The 19,517-nt window shown below is 40.7% G+C and overlaps 1 protein-coding gene across 2 annotated transcripts in view; it reads left to right on the plus strand.

Moving 5' to 3' along the window:
• Fam171a1 (family with sequence similarity 171 member A1) overlaps nucleotides 1–3,925 on the plus strand; it is a 116,416-nt gene extending 112,491 nt beyond the window's left edge. The window contains exons 7-8 of one of the 2 annotated variants that reach the window (XM_078023366.1): nucleotides 258–372; nucleotides 975–3,925. In XM_078023366.1, the coding sequence (XP_077879492.1) occupies nucleotides 258–372; nucleotides 975–2,664 (1,805 nt within the window). In that variant the 3' untranslated portion in view covers nucleotides 2,665–3,925. The remainder of the gene's footprint in view (nucleotides 1–257; nucleotides 373–974) is intronic. The other variant, XM_078023367.1, reaches the window with a different exon arrangement.
• Nucleotides 3,926–19,517: the final 15,592 nt, after the last annotated feature.

Below are 19,517 nucleotides of genomic sequence, written 5' to 3' on the forward strand. Positions count from 1 at the left end.
GAGTCTCTTGACACAGCCACATTCCTATTTGAGTTTTGAAAGTGCTGCTGGCCCCGGAAGCTTCCATAATAATGTTAATTATGGAATGAAATGGTGATGGTGCCACAAACCCATCAATCAAAGGTATTTTTGTCTGGCCTTTGCTCTGTGCCCCTGCCAGGAAGAGTAAGAAAAAAGACATTATGTTCTCAACTAATTATCCCTCTTTTTATTTAAAGGTATCAAAATATCTAAAATGCCATTTTCTGACCTTCTAGGTCCCGTTGTAACACAGGACATTACCACGTATCACACCGTGTTTCTTTTGGCCATTTTAGGAGGAATGGCTTTCATACTTTTGGTTTTGCTGTGTCTCCTTTTATATTATTGCAGGTAAAGTGTTACCATTTTGGCAATATCTTTTTTAATGTCGAAGTTCTTGTGCAATTGGTATTTGGAAGCATTGGTATGAAGTTGCTTTTTTGTGTTTTTTTTTTCTAAATTGAGATCCTTTTTCTTGTTGTGAAACAATATCTACAAACTCAAATGCATGATCTAAATTACAAATGAAACTACACGATGTGTAAGGCCAAGGGGAGTTGTATAAAAAACGTTTGACAATTGTCATCTGATTCCCTGGGAATACTCCCAAATACTGATGGAGAGATGATATTCTCAAGATCAAAGTAGAATTATTATTATTTTGATGCCACGTCTGTTCACTGAGCAAGAATGTTTACCGTTGGCTCTTGGGTGACCCCTTACGAATGAATTAGTTGGCTGTTCTTACAAAAACTTGAGGATCACTCTCCAGATGCTGCTGCTCTGGGTCAGCATTGGGTGAGTGAGGGTTTGTGGTGAGAGGTTTCTGGCCCCTGATGAGTTGTTTTGTTTCTCCTTGTGGAAATTGAGAGTTAGTATTTTGCCTGAAACTTGAAACTGTTCCATCATGAGAATCTCTAATCTCTAGTTGTGGGTCGTGTCTTTGGTCACAGGAGGAAGTGCTTGAAACCCCGTCAGCACCACAGAAAACTGCAGCTTCCGGCAGCCCTCGAGAGTTCCAAAAGAGATCAGTCCACTTCCATGTCGCACATCAACTTGCTGTTCTCTCGTCGGGCGTCGGAATTCCCTGGCCCTCTGTCCGTTGCCAGTCATAGCCGCCCAGAGGCCCCAGGGACCAAGGAGCTGATGAGTGGGGTCCACTTAGAAATGATGTCCCCCAGCGGAGAGGGGGACCTGCACACACCCATGCTGAAGCTCTCTTACAGTACCTCACAAGAATTTAGCTCCCGGGAAGAACTGCTCTCCCATAAGGAAGAAGATAAAAGCCAAACCTCCTTTGATAACTTGACTCCAAGTGGGACACTGGGCAAAGACTACCATAAATCAGTGGAAATTTTTCCCTTAAAGGCAAGAAAATCTATGGAAAGAGAAGGCTACGAGTCCCCCGGCCACAATGACTACAGGGGCAGTTATAATACTACACTATCCCAGCCTTTATTTGAAAAGCAGGACCGAGAAGGCCCAGCATCCGCAGGAAGCAAACTCACCATTCAGGAACATATGTACCCTGCGCCTTCATCTCCTGAAAAAGAGCAACTGCTGGACCGCAGACCTACTGAATGTATGATGTCGCGATCCGTGGATCACCTGGAGAGACCGACGTCTTTCCCGCGGCCGGGCCAGTTGATCTGCTGTAGTTCTGTGGACCAGGTCAATGACAGCGTTTACAGAAAAGTGTTACCTGCCTTGGTCATCCCTGCCCATTATATGAAACTCCCAGGGGACCATTCCTATGTCAGTCAGCCTCTGGTTGTCCCAGCAGACCAGCAGCTGGAAATTGGAAGACTTCAGGCTGAGCTCTCCAACCCCCACGCAGGGATCTTCCCACACCCGTCCTCTCAGATGCAGGGACAGCCCTTGTCTTCCCAGGCCATCTCTCAGCAGCACCTGCAGGAGGCAGGCACGCGGGAATGGAGCCCTCAGAACGCATCCATGTCAGAGTCTCTGTCCATCCCAGCATCCTTGAATGATGCGGCTCTGGCTCAAATGAACAGCGAGGTGCAGCTCCTGACAGAAAAGGCTCTGATGGAACTTGGAGGTGGGAAGCCACTTCCACACCCCCGGGCGTGGTTTGTGTCCCTGGACGGAAGGTCCAATGCTCATGTTAGACATTCATACATTGATCTCCAAAGAGCTGGAAGGAACGGAAGTAACGACGCCAGTTTGGACTCTGGTGTGGATATGAATGAACCAAAATCTGCCCGCAAGGGAAGGGGAGACCCTTTGTCTCTCCAGCAGAGCCACCCACCTGTCCAGGAGCACCAGCAGAAAGAACCCAGGGCCCCGGACAGCGCCGCCTACACGCAGCTGGTGTACTTGGATGACATGGACCCAAGCGGCAGCGAGTGTGGGACCACAGTCTGCACCCCCGAGGACAGTGCGCTGCGATGTTTGTTGGAAGGCTCGGGTCGGAGAAGTGGTGGACAGCTGCCCAGCCTGCAGGAAGAGACGACCAAACGAACTGCAGATGTCCCCCCGGAGCCATTAGCCAGTCCCCACCAGAGAAGATCTGCTCATGACGACGAAGACGATGAAGATGATGACGACGACCAAGGAGAAGACAAGAAGAGCCCCTGGCAGAAACGGGAGGAGAGACCCCTGATGGCATTTAACATTAAGTGAGCTGTCACAGAGCCACCCAACCGTGGGATATAACCTTGCCAAATATCCTTTCTTACTGAAGCGCGTACCTGTTTGTGGAGGAGCCGAAGAAGGGCTACCGCAGGAGTGGACGTCCGCTGCGTGGGCATTGCCCTGTCAATGGTAGAAGGGAGTTAAAGTTATTTCTCGGAATAAAGGATGACTCTGGTAGATGCTGCACCTCCAGGGAGGTGGTTGGGAGAAGTGTCTGAACGTCGTTCCACAGACTTGACCTGTCCACCCACCAGGGATGCTGCAAAAACGCCCGTGATGTTGCTACACTCCAAGGATCACCTCAGTTTTCCCTCGGATTCTGGGAACAGATGAAACTCTTTTTGCATTGCTTGAATCCATTTTCTCACGATAATGCTACTGTGAAGCTATTCTTGAGAAATGAGGGTGGCACTCTGTGTCCCAAGGTAGGCATTATCTTCAAGGAAAGCTATGCATTGCTGCTTTGTTTCTTATTTTGCTTAGATTTTGCTTTGGTTAGGGCTTGTTTGGGGATTTGCTTCTTCTCTCTCTATTTTTCTTTTCAATACAATTTGGTTGTAAAAATTGCATTCCCTCATTTTAATCTGTTCTACTTCTCAGTGGTTTGTTTTTGGTGTCTCCCTTCAGGAACTCCTGAGTGTCATCTTTTAACATCCAAGCCTTTTAATGAAATCGTACTGAAACTTTTATCAGCTAAGAGTCTTTCAATTCTGGTCCCATTAACTCCAAGTGCCTTTTTTACAGTGACAACAGACAGTCCCTCAGTTTTTTGGTTTTTCTTAATCCCTTTAATTGAACTGCCTGGATTTTATATAAAGTTATTAAATGATATCCCTTTTCTTTAAACTGCATGCTGCCAAGTGCCATTTGTGCTCAGCATTCTCATTTCAGCTCAGTGTACTCTCTAGTTACCCTGTGTAATGTGGGTTTTGTTTAGCTAAGATAGACTAGAGGACACTTTAGAGATGCCCTTCCCTACCCCATCCCTTTGGCCATAAGCCACCGTTATGGTTTTATTGGCTGTTTGTATATACGGTTGGTTGCATATTAACTCTGGAATCCTATGGGCTGATCTTGCTCGGCAAACATGAGAGTATGGACTGAGCAAGGGGACTGAATGTGACTATTAAAAAAAAAATTATGTACTATCCAAAAGTGCCAGAATGACTCTTCTGTGCATTCTCTCTAAAGAGCTGCTTAGTTATCCAAAAATGAAAATTCAAAATAAACTCAGAAGAAAATAAAACTATTTTGTGGTCATTTTAATTCATTCCGAACCATCATCTGTTGCAAAATCATTACTAAGACTTTTTAAATCATTCCTTGACAGCCTAAAATGTGGTGGTTGGACTTGTAAACACAGCCACCCCGGGGTTTTCACTGGGGTGAAGATCTTTAAAACCCACCTTTGTCTTTAGTGTCATTCAAGAACAGAAGGTAACATTTTGTTGTTTTTCAGATAAGGAGAGATGTCTGTGCTTTACAGGAAACTGGTGTTTTAGATCTAGTATCGATCCATCTTGGAACAGCTTCAAGAAGATTTTGTTAAAATGACCTGAATCATCTTGGATATATAATGCTGTTCATCAAAAGTGTTAATGGAGATGATGTCAAAACCTGGATTGGAAGAAATAAGTTGAGCCAGCCATTTACAGTCAGCAGCTTCCTTACAAAATCTTCATTCATGAATTCTATACAGACAGAAAATCAAACTGGTTGCTATTATTTTAATTCTTCAATGCTGACATTTAATATTTGGCTTGGCAGGGGGTGGGGGCGATAGTTGAGAAAGTTCCCCAAGAGTCAGACAACTGTGGTCCGGCACCTGTGGTGTAAGAACTGAGGTAGTTCATTCTGGAGTGAACATTCTCACCAGTAGGTGGCGGTGAAGCCCTGCAGACTGGGCTAAGAATCCAGGGAGAAGTTATTGGTCAACTCCCTCAAAACAAAGCATAAGATGCCTCCTGGTGAATGCCCAGGGCAGATATTGGCAGTGGGGGCAGAAAGGAGGATGTCAGAGCTCCTTGCTGTAACTGGTTCCCTCTCAGCATAGGGAGTAGTATTATCTAGCCAGTAGAATTATCTCCTTCAAGTGTCAGTTTCCAGGAAGCCCTGTTCAATGCGTGTCACCTGTGTGTGACACATGAACCCTTAGCACCGATTATGGGAGATCTGGCAGGAATATTGGGAGAGCTGCTTTTCTGACTCCTTAGGTGAAACATAATCTAGGTTGGCTGTGATTGTGGAATGTATTGAGCAGCCAGTAGTGGCCACAACTTGGGAAGGCAAGGAAAGTGGATTTGCCAAAGGGGAACTGGTTCTTCCAAAGGTGAAGTCGATTCAGTCTTACTGTTATCCATACTTGGCCTTAGAGGTTAAGATTTTTTTTCTCGGGGCTGGGGATGTGGCTCAAGTCGTAGCGTGCTCACCTGGCATGCATGCGGCCCGGGTTTGATCCTCAGCACCACATACAAACAAAGATGTAGTGTCCGCCAAAAACTAAAAAATAAATATTAAAAAATTCAAAAGAAAAAAAAGATTTTTTTTCTCATGGTGCCAACACTGATCGTCAGCCTAGAATGCTCTAGACAGCCTAGAATTCTCTAGACAAAGTCTGACTGCAGATTTTGAACACTTCATCTTTATGTCATGGTATTCCAAATTAAGTGTATTACCTGAAGGACCAGAGGCATCAAGAGCATCTTGCTCCTGCCACCTAATGGTGAGTTTTCAGTTGCCTGCCTGGCAGCAGGTATGATCTAAACACAGCTCTCTATGGCCAGCTCTGGGAGGTGGGGGAGGGAATGCCCAGGGGTGAGTCAGCCCCTGGTCTGCCTAAGGGCTAGGTGGATGAGGAGTCTGAGATCCATGGGGTTCCTATCTGGATACAAAAGCTTGAGAACAACAATTTATTCCAGTTTCAAAAGCTTGTCCAAAAAATGTGTTTATTCTTTGTTTTCTACCTAATCAACCAAATAAAGGAGATGTGGTTAAATAATTGAAGTCACTCAGCTCAAAGCAGTGATGTGCCCAAACCAGCTCTTTGGAAATAAATTAATTTGAGCTACAAATGTTCCTAATGAAGCATGTGTCAGACACAACTTGCAAATAATAATAAAATACATCACATTCCCTTTTGTCAATTTCCTTTGACAATTGATTCTCACCCAATGCTTTTGTTGATTATCATCATAGCCAACCCATTGTTGTGACTGACAACAGTATAGTTCAGACATGAATGCTATTGTTTAATGATTAAGGTGAAATTGAAACAGAAAGATATATTTCAGAATGTCACTCATGGAGTGGCTTCTTTGTTGAGTCAGTTTTTAAATAGTAGCAGACTGTTCGCTCAGACATTTTTGGTGCTATTTGCAGTGTACCAACTTCAGACATTGTCCTATTTTAAGTTTCAAACCACATTGTTAACATTTTCTGTGTCATTTTCTCAAATCTCTAAGTCAACCAATCAAGACCTGATCTATAGTATTTGCCAATTTCTGTGGTATAGATACTCCCAGTGTGGCTAATTTCAAGCAACTAGAGAGATGTCACTGCACCTAAGAGCCTAGTGCTGAAGCGATGTGTAGTGCGAAGGCTGAGATGCACATCAAGGAGAGAACATGTGTGTTAGAGAAGTTTCATTCAGCAATGTTCCAGGGATGGCAATGTTAATGAATTAACAATCTATTAAGTAAGATTTTTTTTTAAGAGAGAGAGAGAGAGAATTTTTTTAATATTTATTTTTTAGTTCTCAGCGGACACAACATCTTTGTTTGTATGTGGTGCTGAGGATCGAACCCGAGCCACATGCATACCAGGCGAGTGCTTGAGCCTCATCCCCAGCCCCATAAGTAAGATGTTTTTAAACAGAAACACCCAAAATAACAAGGTTATGTAATTGATCCATTGAAAGAAATGTGACCATAGGCTTGCAGAAGCCCACCCCTATGTTGGCCCCTAGGAGCAGTGGCTGTGACATTGTCCTTGCTAATTCAGTGTTACAGAGAATGCACAGAACACAACTGCTGCAGATAATGAGAACTGCCTATCGTGAACACTTAGGAATGATGATTTTTTTAAGGAAAAATTTTTAATTTTTGTTAATATATTTAGTTAGATTTGTAAGACTTGCTTTTTAATAATGACCATGTATAACCACTGACTTGCAATGTTCCTGAAGTTATAAATCCCTCCCTCATAAACTCACTCTGGAATGCCATGTGAACAAAGGTCTACCTAACTCCTTGCTCTTGCCTTTTAACTTTTATTTTTTGTTTTCTTAAGCCTTTTTATTTTGAAATCACTTTACAGTTAAAAAGAAGTTGCAAAAATAGTACAAAGAGTCCCTGTGCCCTTTGTCCAGCTTCCATAATATGTCCTACAGAAATGTGGGACATTTGTCAGCACTAAGAAGTCAGTGCTGTTACCATACAAACTGTATTCCATTTCTGCAGGGGTTTTTTCATTAATATCCAAAAGGTACATATTTCAGTTGCCCAACAAGAATGACATTTATCATTCTTTTAAAAATTAGTACATTGGGCTGGGGATATAGCTCAGTTGGTAGAGTGCTTGCCTTGCATGCACAGGGCCTTGGGTTTAATCCCCAGTACCACACACACACAAAAAAAAAATAATAAAAAGTAAAAACAGATAAAGGAAAATCAGTTACCAACAACTGCCATGTAAACACAACTGCAGCTAGCATTTTGGTGTTTATCTGCAATTCTTTTTTTTTTCTATTTGATTTAATTGTTGATGGACCTTTATTTAATTTACTTATTTATATGTGGTACTGGATCAAATCTAGTGCCTCACACATGCCAGGCAAGTACTCTACCACTGAACCATACCCCCAACCCTTTCCTGCAACTCTTTACCCACATAAATGCACATTTCCTACAAAAAGATGCTCACCCTCACCCTACCCTGCAATCTTCTTCTCCCACTAAACAGTATATTGTTAACAGCCTTCCCAGCTGGGACTTGTAGCTCCAGATCATAATTTTTATTTTATCAAGATCTTTTATTTTAACTTTTTGAAACTTCAGGTGGAAATTTCTGATTAGGACAGGAAGATCTAGGTGCTCTTTGGGTGTTAGTGGTAACTGGGTGTAATATGGGCAGTATTCATTAAAGAAGGATCAGGTACCCTCCCTAGGTGCAAGCCTGGCTGCAGGAGGTGGGAGGGATGCGTGGAAGAGTGTGCCCTAGGCTATACCAGCAGATAGCACCATCCGCTTAAGTGACAGAGACCCTAAGCATCTGGAACTTTCTTTAGTATAAATTAGCACAGATAAATGCAAAAGGAGTGAGACAAAGCATCCAAGAATGTGAGACCAGAACCAAAAAGGCAGAAGACCATAAAGCCTAATGATAATTGGGCTACAGTATGATACTGTACGATTTCCTGTGTCCCTCTTCTTGGAGACATTGCTTTTGCAGACCTCTAGTATCGGAGGACAAAGGGATATTAGAATGAAATTATAGATAGAAACATGATTTTTCAACCATTTAGGAATTCCATGATCCTCATTTGCTGTTGTTTACCACAGTTAAAACAACATGCAATAATGTTTTGAGACACTTATAACAACCCTTGATATTATGGAGAACCTATTTGAGTAGGCACGATGGATGTTGTGACCTTTGGCAGTGAGCAATGGAGAAGGGTAGTTGCCATAACAAAGGGGGAAAGATCCAGCCAGACTTTTTAGGTGAAGTAGAAATTGCAAGCCTTTCTCTCGCCTTTTACATTTAAAGCTATGAATGTATATATACACCAAAATACCTGACAAATGTTTTTTTTCCTTCTTTGCAGTGTGATGATTTGTTTAATGTTCATATTCTGGTATTGCAAAGCAGTTAATCATTTGTGTAAGACCATTTGTACCTCAACAGAATGAACAGGAATTGAGGAGTCTGAGTATCTTGAACATGAAAGAGCCATGAAGAGCTCATGCTGAGGAAACTGAAGCCTGAAACCACAGGGGTTGACCTCCCCAGGCAGGCAGTGAGTGACCACGTGGAATCCAGGCCCCACCTCCTTACAGTATCACAGTGTGCAGCCACTTCCACAGGCTATTCTCCATCCCCAGCTCTTTTTACCCTCTGCCCTCTGTCCACATTCTACATAACAGTAGATACTCAAAATTAGAACCTAAAGCATTGCAAGCCACAATAATTACTCAGTTTCTAAGGTTGTGGAAAGAACCCTGGACTTGAAGTCAGAGACCTGGGTGTCAGCCTGTCTTTGGGGGTCAGAAAGATGACTAACTTCTGATGCATTAGAAAGAGGGCAGGAATGTTTGCTGTCCTCCGATCTCTGAGTGGGTTGAGTTCAAATAAGGCAATGAATATTAAAGCTTCTTGTTAAACTGTAAATTGCTATACCAATATAAGTAGTTACTCCTTTTTATATCCTGTAGTTCTCTAATCATTGCTACAGTGCAACAGTGGACTTTGGTTTTTAGTTTTTGGTCTTAATTTTGAGTTTTGTTGGTTTTTTTGGTGTTTGGTTTTTTGTTTTGGGGTTACAGGTGGTGCCTTCTGGAAAACTGAGGCATCATGAAAGCCCCCCCTTCAAACCCTGATTCTTGAGATCAAGTCAGAAAGATTTCAGACCAGTTTGCTCAGAGTAACTGGCATGAGTTTATTAGAAGGGAGGGGAAAGGGAACACTCACTCGTCAAGGGAGAAAGTGAGTCCTTCCAGAGAGTCCTGCCCATGTCCATCTCTTTTGACTGACAGCAAGATGACATCAGGTTTTCAAGTCCCCTCGGCCTGCCCACTCTAGGTCACCTTGGCTTGTGCTAACCGGTTCTAATTGGAACCTGTTCTTAAAAATTCTATGGCTAAGGAAATTACCCTTATCTCTGTGAGTTCTGGGATCTGGTCTGTGTAAGGGTCACAGAAGTCTCTTCTTCAGGGTAGCATATTTTCTTCTTATCAGCATTTCAGAGCCTAAATTTCTCCTACAGACAACAGGTAGTTTGCTGAGGAATGTAACATAACCTGTTCACTTAAGCCAACAGGGCTGCAGATAAATTGCTTTTTCGAAGTGAAAGCACGTAGGGGTCAGCACAGTGGGCCCATTTTATAGGTTTATTCCCTTAACCTCATGCTCCCACCACTCACATCTGTCTGTCCCATGTCAGTTGTTTTAAGAGCTACTGTTTAGTTCCACTTTGGGGAAAATGTTAGAGAAAATAGTCTCTTCTTTCCCCATTCTTACTACTTTCTACAAGCTTCAGTTGAATGAATAATCTCTCCCTTTGCCCAGCTAGCTGGTTTTTTTGTAAGGGGTTTGAAGTTAACCAGTAAGGTCAATGAAGCTGCAGCCTCCTTTCATGGACTAAAGTCCCCTCTTACCCATAAGATATGTCCCAAGACTCCCATGGGATCCTGAGATCATAAGCAGAACTGAACCCTATGTACATACACACCAATGATAAAGTTTATGCAGTTAGTAATAAATCAGAACAATTACAACAATGCAGAGTACATTAGATTGACCCGTACCCTCAACCACACACACTCAGCCTGATAAGCAAAGACACTGGAGTGACTAACAGGCAGGCAGCACATATAATGTGGGATGTTGGACAAAGGGATGATTTGAATCCCAGACAAGATGGAGCAGGTTGGTAAGTTTTCCTCATTCGACTCAGAATAGCATGCAATTTAGACCCCGAGAATTGCTGATTTCTGAAAATGTCCACTTAATATTTTCCACTGATTGCAGTTGACCATGGGTAATTGAGACTACAGAACCAGAAACCTCAGAGAAGAGGGACCCACTATAAATACTTACGTAAAGATATACATGCTAAGTATCTTTTGGTTTCAAATGACAGAATTTCATTGTCAAGGGAGATCTGGGAAGTAGGGTATGCCAGTGTGCTGTCATGTGTCCGCTGAATCTGGGGACTCCGGTGTCTGGTTACATGCTTCTGGGTGTGTCGGGGGAAAGTGTTTCCAGGTAAACACTGAGTAAAGTAAGTCACCTCCCCAAAGTGGGTGAGCATTATCCAATCCACTGAGGGCCTGGCTAGAACAAAAGACAAGAAGGAAGACTCTGACCCAGCTTTTTTTTTTCCTTGCCTCACTGCTAGAGCTGGGTAATCTCATCTTCTCCTGCCCTTGCACTAAGGTCTACACCATCAGCTTTCCTGGTGGCAGACTGTGGGACTTCTAAACCTCCAAATTATTTGAGTCAATCCCCATAATAAATTATAGATACACACACACACACACACACACACACACACACATCTATTGATTCTGTGTCTCTGAAGAACCCTGAAGAATAGAACCAAGGGGATCAACCACAAAAGACAAAATGTAATATTAACTCCAGGAAGGATTTCATACTAGGCTACTTTCATAACACATTATCTTTGTAAATGTTTTTACGGATTCTTTTTAGTTGTACATAACAATAGGATTCATTTGACATAATTATAAAAGCATAGAGTATAATTTATTCTAACTCAGACCCCAGTAGTTCCACTTTTCCTCCCCTCTTCTCTCCCCTGTTCCCTTCCCTCTACTGATCATTCTGCTATTTCCTTATAAGGTTTTTTAAATTAGTGTCTGTGGATATACATGATGGTGAGATTCACTATGGTATATTCATATATGTACATAGGAAAGGGAGGTCAGATTCATTACATTGTCTTTCCCTATCCTGTCTCACTTCCCTTCATTCCCTTTTGTCTAATCCACTGCTCTTTCTTCTATTTCTTTTTTTGTTGGTTTAATTTTTTAAATACATGACAGAAGAATGCATCACAATTTTTTTAAGAGAGAGAGATGAGATGAGAGAGAGAGAGAGAGAGAGAGAGAATTTTTTAATATTTATTTTGTAGTTTTCGGCGGACACAACATCTTTGTTTGTATGTGGTGCTGAGGATCGAACCCGGGCTGCACGCATGCCAGGCGAGCGCGCTACCGCTTGAGCTACATCCCCAGCCCCTCACAATTCTTATTACACAAATAGAACAATTTTTTATACTCTTTATATAAAGTATGTTCACACCAATTCATGTTTTCATACATGTACTTTGGATAATGATGTCCATCACATTCCTCCATCATTGTTAACCCCCTGCCCCCTCTCTTCTCCACCTACCCCTCTGCCCTATCTAGAGTTCATCAATTCCTCCCATGTCCCTCTGCCTACCTAACTATGAGTCAGTCACTTTATATCAGAGAAAACATTCACCATTTGTTCTTCTATTATTTTTTAATCCTCTCCCCCTACAACTTATTTTGGATTTTTCTGCACATGAGATAAAACATCCAATCTTTGATTTGGGGGGACTGGCTTATTTCACTTAGCATTATAGTCTCCAACTATATTCATTAGCCCGCAAATGCCTTGAAGGCATTCTTTATGTCTGAGCAATACTCCATTGTGTGTGTGTGTGTGTGTGTGTGTGTGTATGTGTTAGACCAGAAACCCTTTAATTGCTAGAAGAAACTGTAGGTCCAACACTCCCAACATTTTGGCTGAGGAACTGACTTCCTTAACAAGAATACACACACACACACACACACACACACACACAAACATACACACCACATTTTCTTTATTCACCTGTTGAAGGGCACCTAGGTTGGCTCTGTATCTTGACTATTATGAATTGGGCTGCTGTAAACATTGATATGGCTGCATCACTGTAGTATGGTGATTTTAAGTCTTTTGGATATATACTGAAGAGTGGGATAGGTGGGTCGAATGGTGGTTCCATTCCTAGTTTTTTGAGGACTCTCCATACTGCTTTCCAGAGTTGTTACACTAATTTTCAGTCCCACCAACAATGTTTGAGAGTACCTTTTGCCCTACATCCTCACCAACATTTATTGTTACTTGTATTTTTGATAATTGCCATTCTGACTGGAGTGAAATGAAATCTCAGTGTAGTTTTAATTTGCATTTCTCTAGTTGCTAGAAATGTTGAGCATTTATTCATGTTTGTTGGCCATTTGTATTTATTTTTTTTTTTGAGAAGTGTATGTTTAGTTCCTTTGCCCATTTATTGATTGGGTTGGTTTTTTGTTTTTGTTTTTGTTTTGTTTGTTTTTAGTATTATATTTTTTGGGTTCTTTGTGTGACCTGAATAATAATGCCCAGAGGAACAGGTGGCAAAGATTTTCTCCCATTCTGTTGGCTCACTTCACTCTCTTAATTGTCTCATTTGCTGTGAAGAAGCTTTTTAGTTTGATACCATTCCATGTATTGATTTTTTATTTTACTTCTTGTGCTTTAGGAGTCTTGTTAAGGAAGTCAGTTCCTCAGCCAAAATGTTGGAATGTTGGGCCTACAGTTTCTTCTAGCAGTTACAGCGTTTCTGGTCTAATTCCTAGATCTTTGATCCACTTTGAGTTTTGTGCAGAGTGAGAGATAGGGGTTAAATTTTGTTCTACTATATATGGATTTTCAATTTTCCCAGCTCCATTTGTTTAAAAAAAGCTATCTTTTCTTTAACATATGTTTTTGACACTTTTGTCTAGTATGAGATAACTGTATTTTTGTGGGTTTGTCTCTGTGTCTTTTATTCTATTCCCTTGGTCTTCATGACTGTTTTAGTGCCAGTACCATGCTGTTTTTCGTTATTCTGTAGTATAATTGAGGTCTTATGTTGTGAAACCTCCTGCTTTGCTTTTCTCACTAAGGATTGCTTTGGCTCTTCTGGGTCTCTTATTTTTCCAAATGAATTTCATAACTCCTCCTAGTTCTTTGGAGAATGTCATTGGAATTTTGATAGTAATTGTATTACATCTGTATAGCATTTCTGGTAATATGGCGGTTTTGACAATGTTAACTCTGCCTATTACAGAACATGGGAGGTCTTTCCATCTTCTAAGGTTTTCTTAAATGTCTTCTTTAGTTTTCTATACTTTCATTGTGGAGGTCCTTCACCTCTTTTATTAGATTGATTACCAAGTATTTTATTTGTAAATGGGATAGTTTTCCTAATTTCTTTCTTAGCGGATTTGGCATTGGAGTACAATTGATTTATGGGTGTTGATCTTGTATCCTGCTACTTTGCTGAATTCCTTTATGAGCTCCAGAAGTCTTCCGGTGGAGTTTTATGGATCTTCTAAACATAGGATCATGTTGTCAGCAAACAGATAAGTTGAGCTCTTCTTTTCCTATTCATATCCCTTTAATTTCCTTCTCTCACTTGATGGCTGTGGCTAGAGTTTCAAGACTATGTCCTAATACATTCATGCTTCAAACTCACAACTCCCCTCTTATGTGGCTCAGGCAGGTGATATTTGTCCACTTGCATCCAGACACTGACATGAACTATTACTCAAACTGTGCAAAGACCTAGGATTTGAATGGAAACCCAGAAGTGCAGTTTTCTCTGCCCCTACCCAGCTGCCTCACAGGTTAATTCCAAGGATCCAAGTAGCAGCCGATACTTGGTGCTTTCTATGTTATTAGCAGGGCTCTAAGCACTTTCCTGTGGTCAATTTATTTAATGCCCACCTGCTATAATTTGGATAATGAGTGTTCCCCAGAGTTCCATGTGTTAGAGACTCCTTCTCCAGTGTGACACTCTTGGGGTGACACCTTTAGGAGGTGGTACCTAGTAGGAGGTATTTAAGTCACTGAGGGAAGGCATTGAAGGGGATTATAGGACTGTAGTCTCTTTCTCTTCCCTCTTGCTTCCTGACTTGAGAGATAAGCAGTTTGCTGCAACACCTACTTCCTGTCATTGCCTTCCAGCACCCTTACCAGGGGCCCAGAGCACTGGGTCCACCTGATCTTGAACTGGAACCTCCAGAACTGTGAAGTAAATAAACCTTTTCTAAGTTAATTATCTCAGGTATCTTTATCATGACAGAATAGCTGACCAACACACCACCGTAACCTTGTGCAGCCAGTACTTCTGCCATTTCACAGACAGAATAACTTAGAGAAGCAGAATAACTTAACCTATTAACCTGTTTCCTTTGTAACTCTGCATTACTTATTACATTGTGCTATTTTCTGATGGACAGCTAAAAATAACTAAAATGAAATCATTTTGATAAATAGTATAAATAATTATAGATTCTTTCCAGAAACGTGGAAGTAGTTACTGGTGTCCTAAGAGATCCTGCAAGCCACAGAAAGCTGGCTTGATATCTGCTCCCCCATAGTGGGACATTTTGGAGTCTTATGATGCCAGTCACTCTAGAGGTTTTAAATTTTTGTTTTGTTTTGTTTTATTTTATTTTATTTATTTTTTTTTAAAGAGAGAGTGAGAGAGGGGAGAGAGAGAGAGAGAGAGAAATTTTAATATTTTATTTTTTAGTTCTCGGCGGACATAACATCTTTGTTGGTATGTGGTGCTGGGGATCGAACCCGGGCCGCACGCATGCCAGACGAGCGCGCTACCGCTTGAGCCACATCCCCAGCCCCTTGTTTTGTTTTAAGTAAGCTAAAGTAAGATAAAATGTCTAGGAGTAGAATTTTCATGTTTAATACCAGGAGACACACAAAAGAGGCATAAGGATGACAAATATAAAAGATCAAAGCTCGAATTGCAATGGAAATCAATGACATTTTTCCTTCAAAGAGGCCAGAAAGATAGATTCTCATTTTCTTTAGTGAGAAAAGAGGTGTTTAAGGTCTTTCTCAAGGAGAAATTTGCCTTTTTCTGCATTGAAGGGTAAAGGAAAGCTGGAGAGGGCATCTTCAGAGAAGAGTCAACACCAAAACAGAGATGATTTTTAGGCAGTATTTTGTGAATCTCATATGAAAGTCAGTTTTAGAGTTTGGAGTGGAATTTTTATTTTGTTTTTTGTTTCTGCAGTGCTAGGGACTGAAACCAGGGTCTTGTACATACGAGGCAAGTGCTGTACTACTGAGCTACATTTGCAGCCCAGATAGTTGTTTTTTAAAGACATTAACTTATAATTCTGCAGCTAGTTCTCCCAAATCCTTATTGGAATGAGACAGAGCATTGATAAATGAATAGCCAAGGATGTCATTGTGAACGATAATGAAAATTTTTGTTATGCAAGCATCAGTTTTCTTTTAGTATCAGCTAGAACTGTAGTCATTCCTCCTGGTTCATTATTAGAATACAACACACTTTTATTTTTTCCGTATTTTTGATGCATTATAATTGTACATAATGGTGGTATTCATTGTTACATGTTTGTACACTCACATGATATAACAATATGATTTAATGTAATTTCTCCAATATAATTCCCAAGTATTTTCCCTTTCCCTCTCCCTCCCTGAGTCCCTTTCCTCTGCTCTCCTGATCTTCTTTCAATATTCATAAGATCCTACCTTCTACCTATCTTTTTCCTCCCTCGCTTCCACATACAATAGAAAACATATGACCCTTGGCCTTCTGAATTTGACTTATGTTGTTTAGCATAATGTTCTCAAGTTTCATCCATTTTCCTGCAAATGACACAATTACATTCTTTATGGCTGAATAAAACTCCATTGTGTGTGTATATATATAAAATATCATATTTTCTTTAGCCTTTCATCCATTGCCATGTGCCTAGCTTGGTTCCATAATTTGGCTATTGTCAATTGTACTGCTATAAACATGGGTATTCCATGTATCACTGTTATGGTGACTTTAATTCTCCAAAATAAATATCTAGGGGTACTATAGTTGGGTCATACAGTGATTCCATGCCTGCTCTTTTCAGGGACCTCCAAACTGATTTCTATAGTGGAAAAACACACTGTTGTAAACTTACATTTTTATTGGGCTAGTAGAATAATTTTGAGATCTTTCATTTATTTTGTGCCTGGGACACAATGGTATGTGAGTGTGTGCACACACATGTGAAGGGGGAAAGTGAGCACAGGAGACAGTACACATACTCCCAATAGAAATGCTAGCTAATAGTGAATTTTAAAAACATATAAAATCAATGTAACCAAACCACATTGTGACTTTTGGTATTTTGTCAATCTCTAAAACAAGTAATTTATTTAGCAGATGAAAAATCTATTTGTTGTATTCTTCTTATGTGTCTAAAGGGTCATTTTCTATGCCTCTTTTTGGCTAGTAATTCAAAGGACACCCAATAAACAGAGTCAACCCCAATGGCTGTGTCTTTACTATGTCGTCTTTAAATTGATTGCTTCTTGTAAGAGCCGATCACAGTTCTTTTTGTTTTGTTTTGCTTTTTAACTAGAACTGGGAAAGGTGGAGTTAGTGGTAAAGCTACAGTAGAGGAAACTCTGAAATTGCTAATGGTCATATTTCTTCCATTATGTAAACTACCCAGTAATCTTCAAGGAAGTGCCCATTTTGCCTTAAGACAGCCAGTCCAGAATGTGAGTCTGCACGCTCCAAGAACCAGAGGAGAATCCTGGCCCAGTACAGGACCCTGATTCTAATTGCTTCTAAGCTCAAACGTAAATAAACTGCAATATATACTTCAAGAAGTTTTTAACTTGCTTCTATGGAACTAGGTGAAAATTTTCACATGTCCTGCATAATTTGTGTTGCCAAATTATCGTGCTCATCAATAATCATAATGAAATAACAAAGTCTCATTTTGTTGCGTTTCATATGTCCTCCATTCTGTAAATGAGAACCAAAAAGCATTCTTCCCTCCCCTGCCTTTGAATTATAGTACTTTCACAAGTACAGAGAAGGTACATATGAAGCCTGAATTTTGCGAATGGTAATTGCACTCATTCTCTAACTCAGTTTTCAAAACTCATGGTCTCAGCCCTTGACATTAAGAAGGGAGTGAGAAGCCTGGCGCAGTGACACATGCCGGTAATCCCAGCTCAGGAGGCTGAAGCAGGAGGATCGTGAGTTCAAAGCCAGCCTCAGCAAAAGTGAGGCGCTAAGCAATTCAGTGAGACTCTTGTCTCTAGATAAAATAAAAAATAGGGCTGGGGATGTGACAGTGGTCAAGTGCCCCTGAGTTCAATCCCAGTAACCCCCTGCCTCAAAAAAGAAGGGAATGAGAACAGAGTTTCACCAAAGCTGAGATTCCAGATGCCATCCAATTCCCAGGTTGGATTCTTTGAAAAAAATGCCAATAAAATGCAGAGTTGGGGGGGAGGGTTAGTTCAACACTGCATCTTGAATTTCCCAACTGAACTTTAATTATTTCAATAAAAAAAATTGTTTAAGATATTTATCCTTGAGGACATTGGTTCTATGATGGCATCTAAGTGTCACATTTTATGTGACTCAAAATTTCTTGGTTTTCAGGAATACCACAGTAGCAATGATTTTCTTTTTCTTTTCTATTTTTTTTTCATGTGAGAATAACCTTTGTACTAATTAGAAAAATGCCTTGGTGTATGACTCAGTACTTTTCCTCAAGCTCCCCTCAACCCAGGCTTGTAGCATTGACCTATCCAAGGAATTCAGGATACCACAAATCCTTGGTGTATGAAATCACCACAGTGTTCACAAGGATGATCATTCCTTATCTGCTTCCTTGATGAAGTCATTCCCACTTGTTTCAATATGTGAATCTATAGATAAAAATCTTATCATTGCATTTTTGTTATTCATACCACTAATATGCTGGTAATAGAGATAACAGGGTGATGAGTCCATTGTGATTCCAAATGTAATAGGCCCCAGTAGATAGTGTTTAAGTTGTTTTAAGATGGATATGAGCAGAAAAATCCTGGCACCAAGCCTTCCCTAGGCCCGCCTTTGCTTCTGGTTATGGAACTCCTAATGCTTCCTTGCAACCAACAAGAGCTGTAAACTGCAGCAGTGGCTTCTGTTGAAAGGGTTCCAACAAAGCTGGCCCCTTCTCACAAAAAAAAGTGGGATTGTCATCCTTGGTTCTAATATGTTTACAATTTTGCTGAGGAAACAAATATAAATATTTGAGAAAATATTGGGGCAAGTAGATAGGCTATTCATTAACTCTTGAAGTCCGTATATGAAACTCCCACCCCAGAAGATGCCACCGCTTGGGCTTAATTCACACTGAAAAAAAAAAAATGAAAAGGGGAAAGAACAGGTTAGATTTCACTCCGGATTAAAGTCCCAGCATCCTAGAGGATTGTGGGAATGGTTAGAAGTGCCGCCAATGTGTTTTTTACTTACAGCTGAGATCTTCCAGTTGAGATTAGAATCAGCATCTTTGAAAGACCAATTCTGAGTGCTAGAGAAGACTATATGGGATTTATTCAAAAAGGAAAGGCAGCTACCTCCATGCAAAAAGGCCTCATCATACGGAGGAGGAACAATTTTTTTATTTTAAAGCAAAAGGACAACTGCAGGGGTCAGAGAACTGAGAGAGGTCAATTACAAACTTCAGCCTTCCCTTTTAAGAATGAGTTCATTTTAGCCCAGCTTGATGGCACATAGCTGTAATCCCAGCGAATGAAGAGGCTAAAGCTGGAGGATCTCAAGTTCTTAAGGCCAGCCTTATCAACTTAATAAAACCCTATCTCAAAATTTAAAAAATAATAATAATAATAACAGGGAATGTAGCTCAGTGGTAAAGCTTGGTTCAATCCCCAAAACTGGAATTAAAAAAAAATAAATTAGCTTTAAGACTAATTTAAAAATGAGTTAGTTTTGCTGGGCACAGTGGCTCATGCCTATAATCCCAGCTGTGTGGGAGGCTGAGGCATGAGGATCACATGTTCAAAGCCAGCCTCAGCAAAAAAGTAAGGCACTAAGCAACTCAGTGAGACCTGTCTCTAAAGAAAATACAAAATAGAGCCGGCAATATGGTTCAGTGGTTGAGTGCCCCTGAGTTCAATCCCAGGTACCAAAAAAGAAAAAAAGAGTCAGTTTAGGTTTAAGTTAGTTTAAGTTAATTTAGGTTTAAGAAGAATCCTATTGAATGAATCAGAAAGGGAAAGTA

Source organism: Ictidomys tridecemlineatus, chromosome 10 (assembly GCF_052094955.1).
Source record: "Ictidomys tridecemlineatus isolate mIctTri1 chromosome 10, mIctTri1.hap1, whole genome shotgun sequence".
Taxonomy (NCBI): Eukaryota; Metazoa; Chordata; class Mammalia; order Rodentia; family Sciuridae; genus Ictidomys; species Ictidomys tridecemlineatus.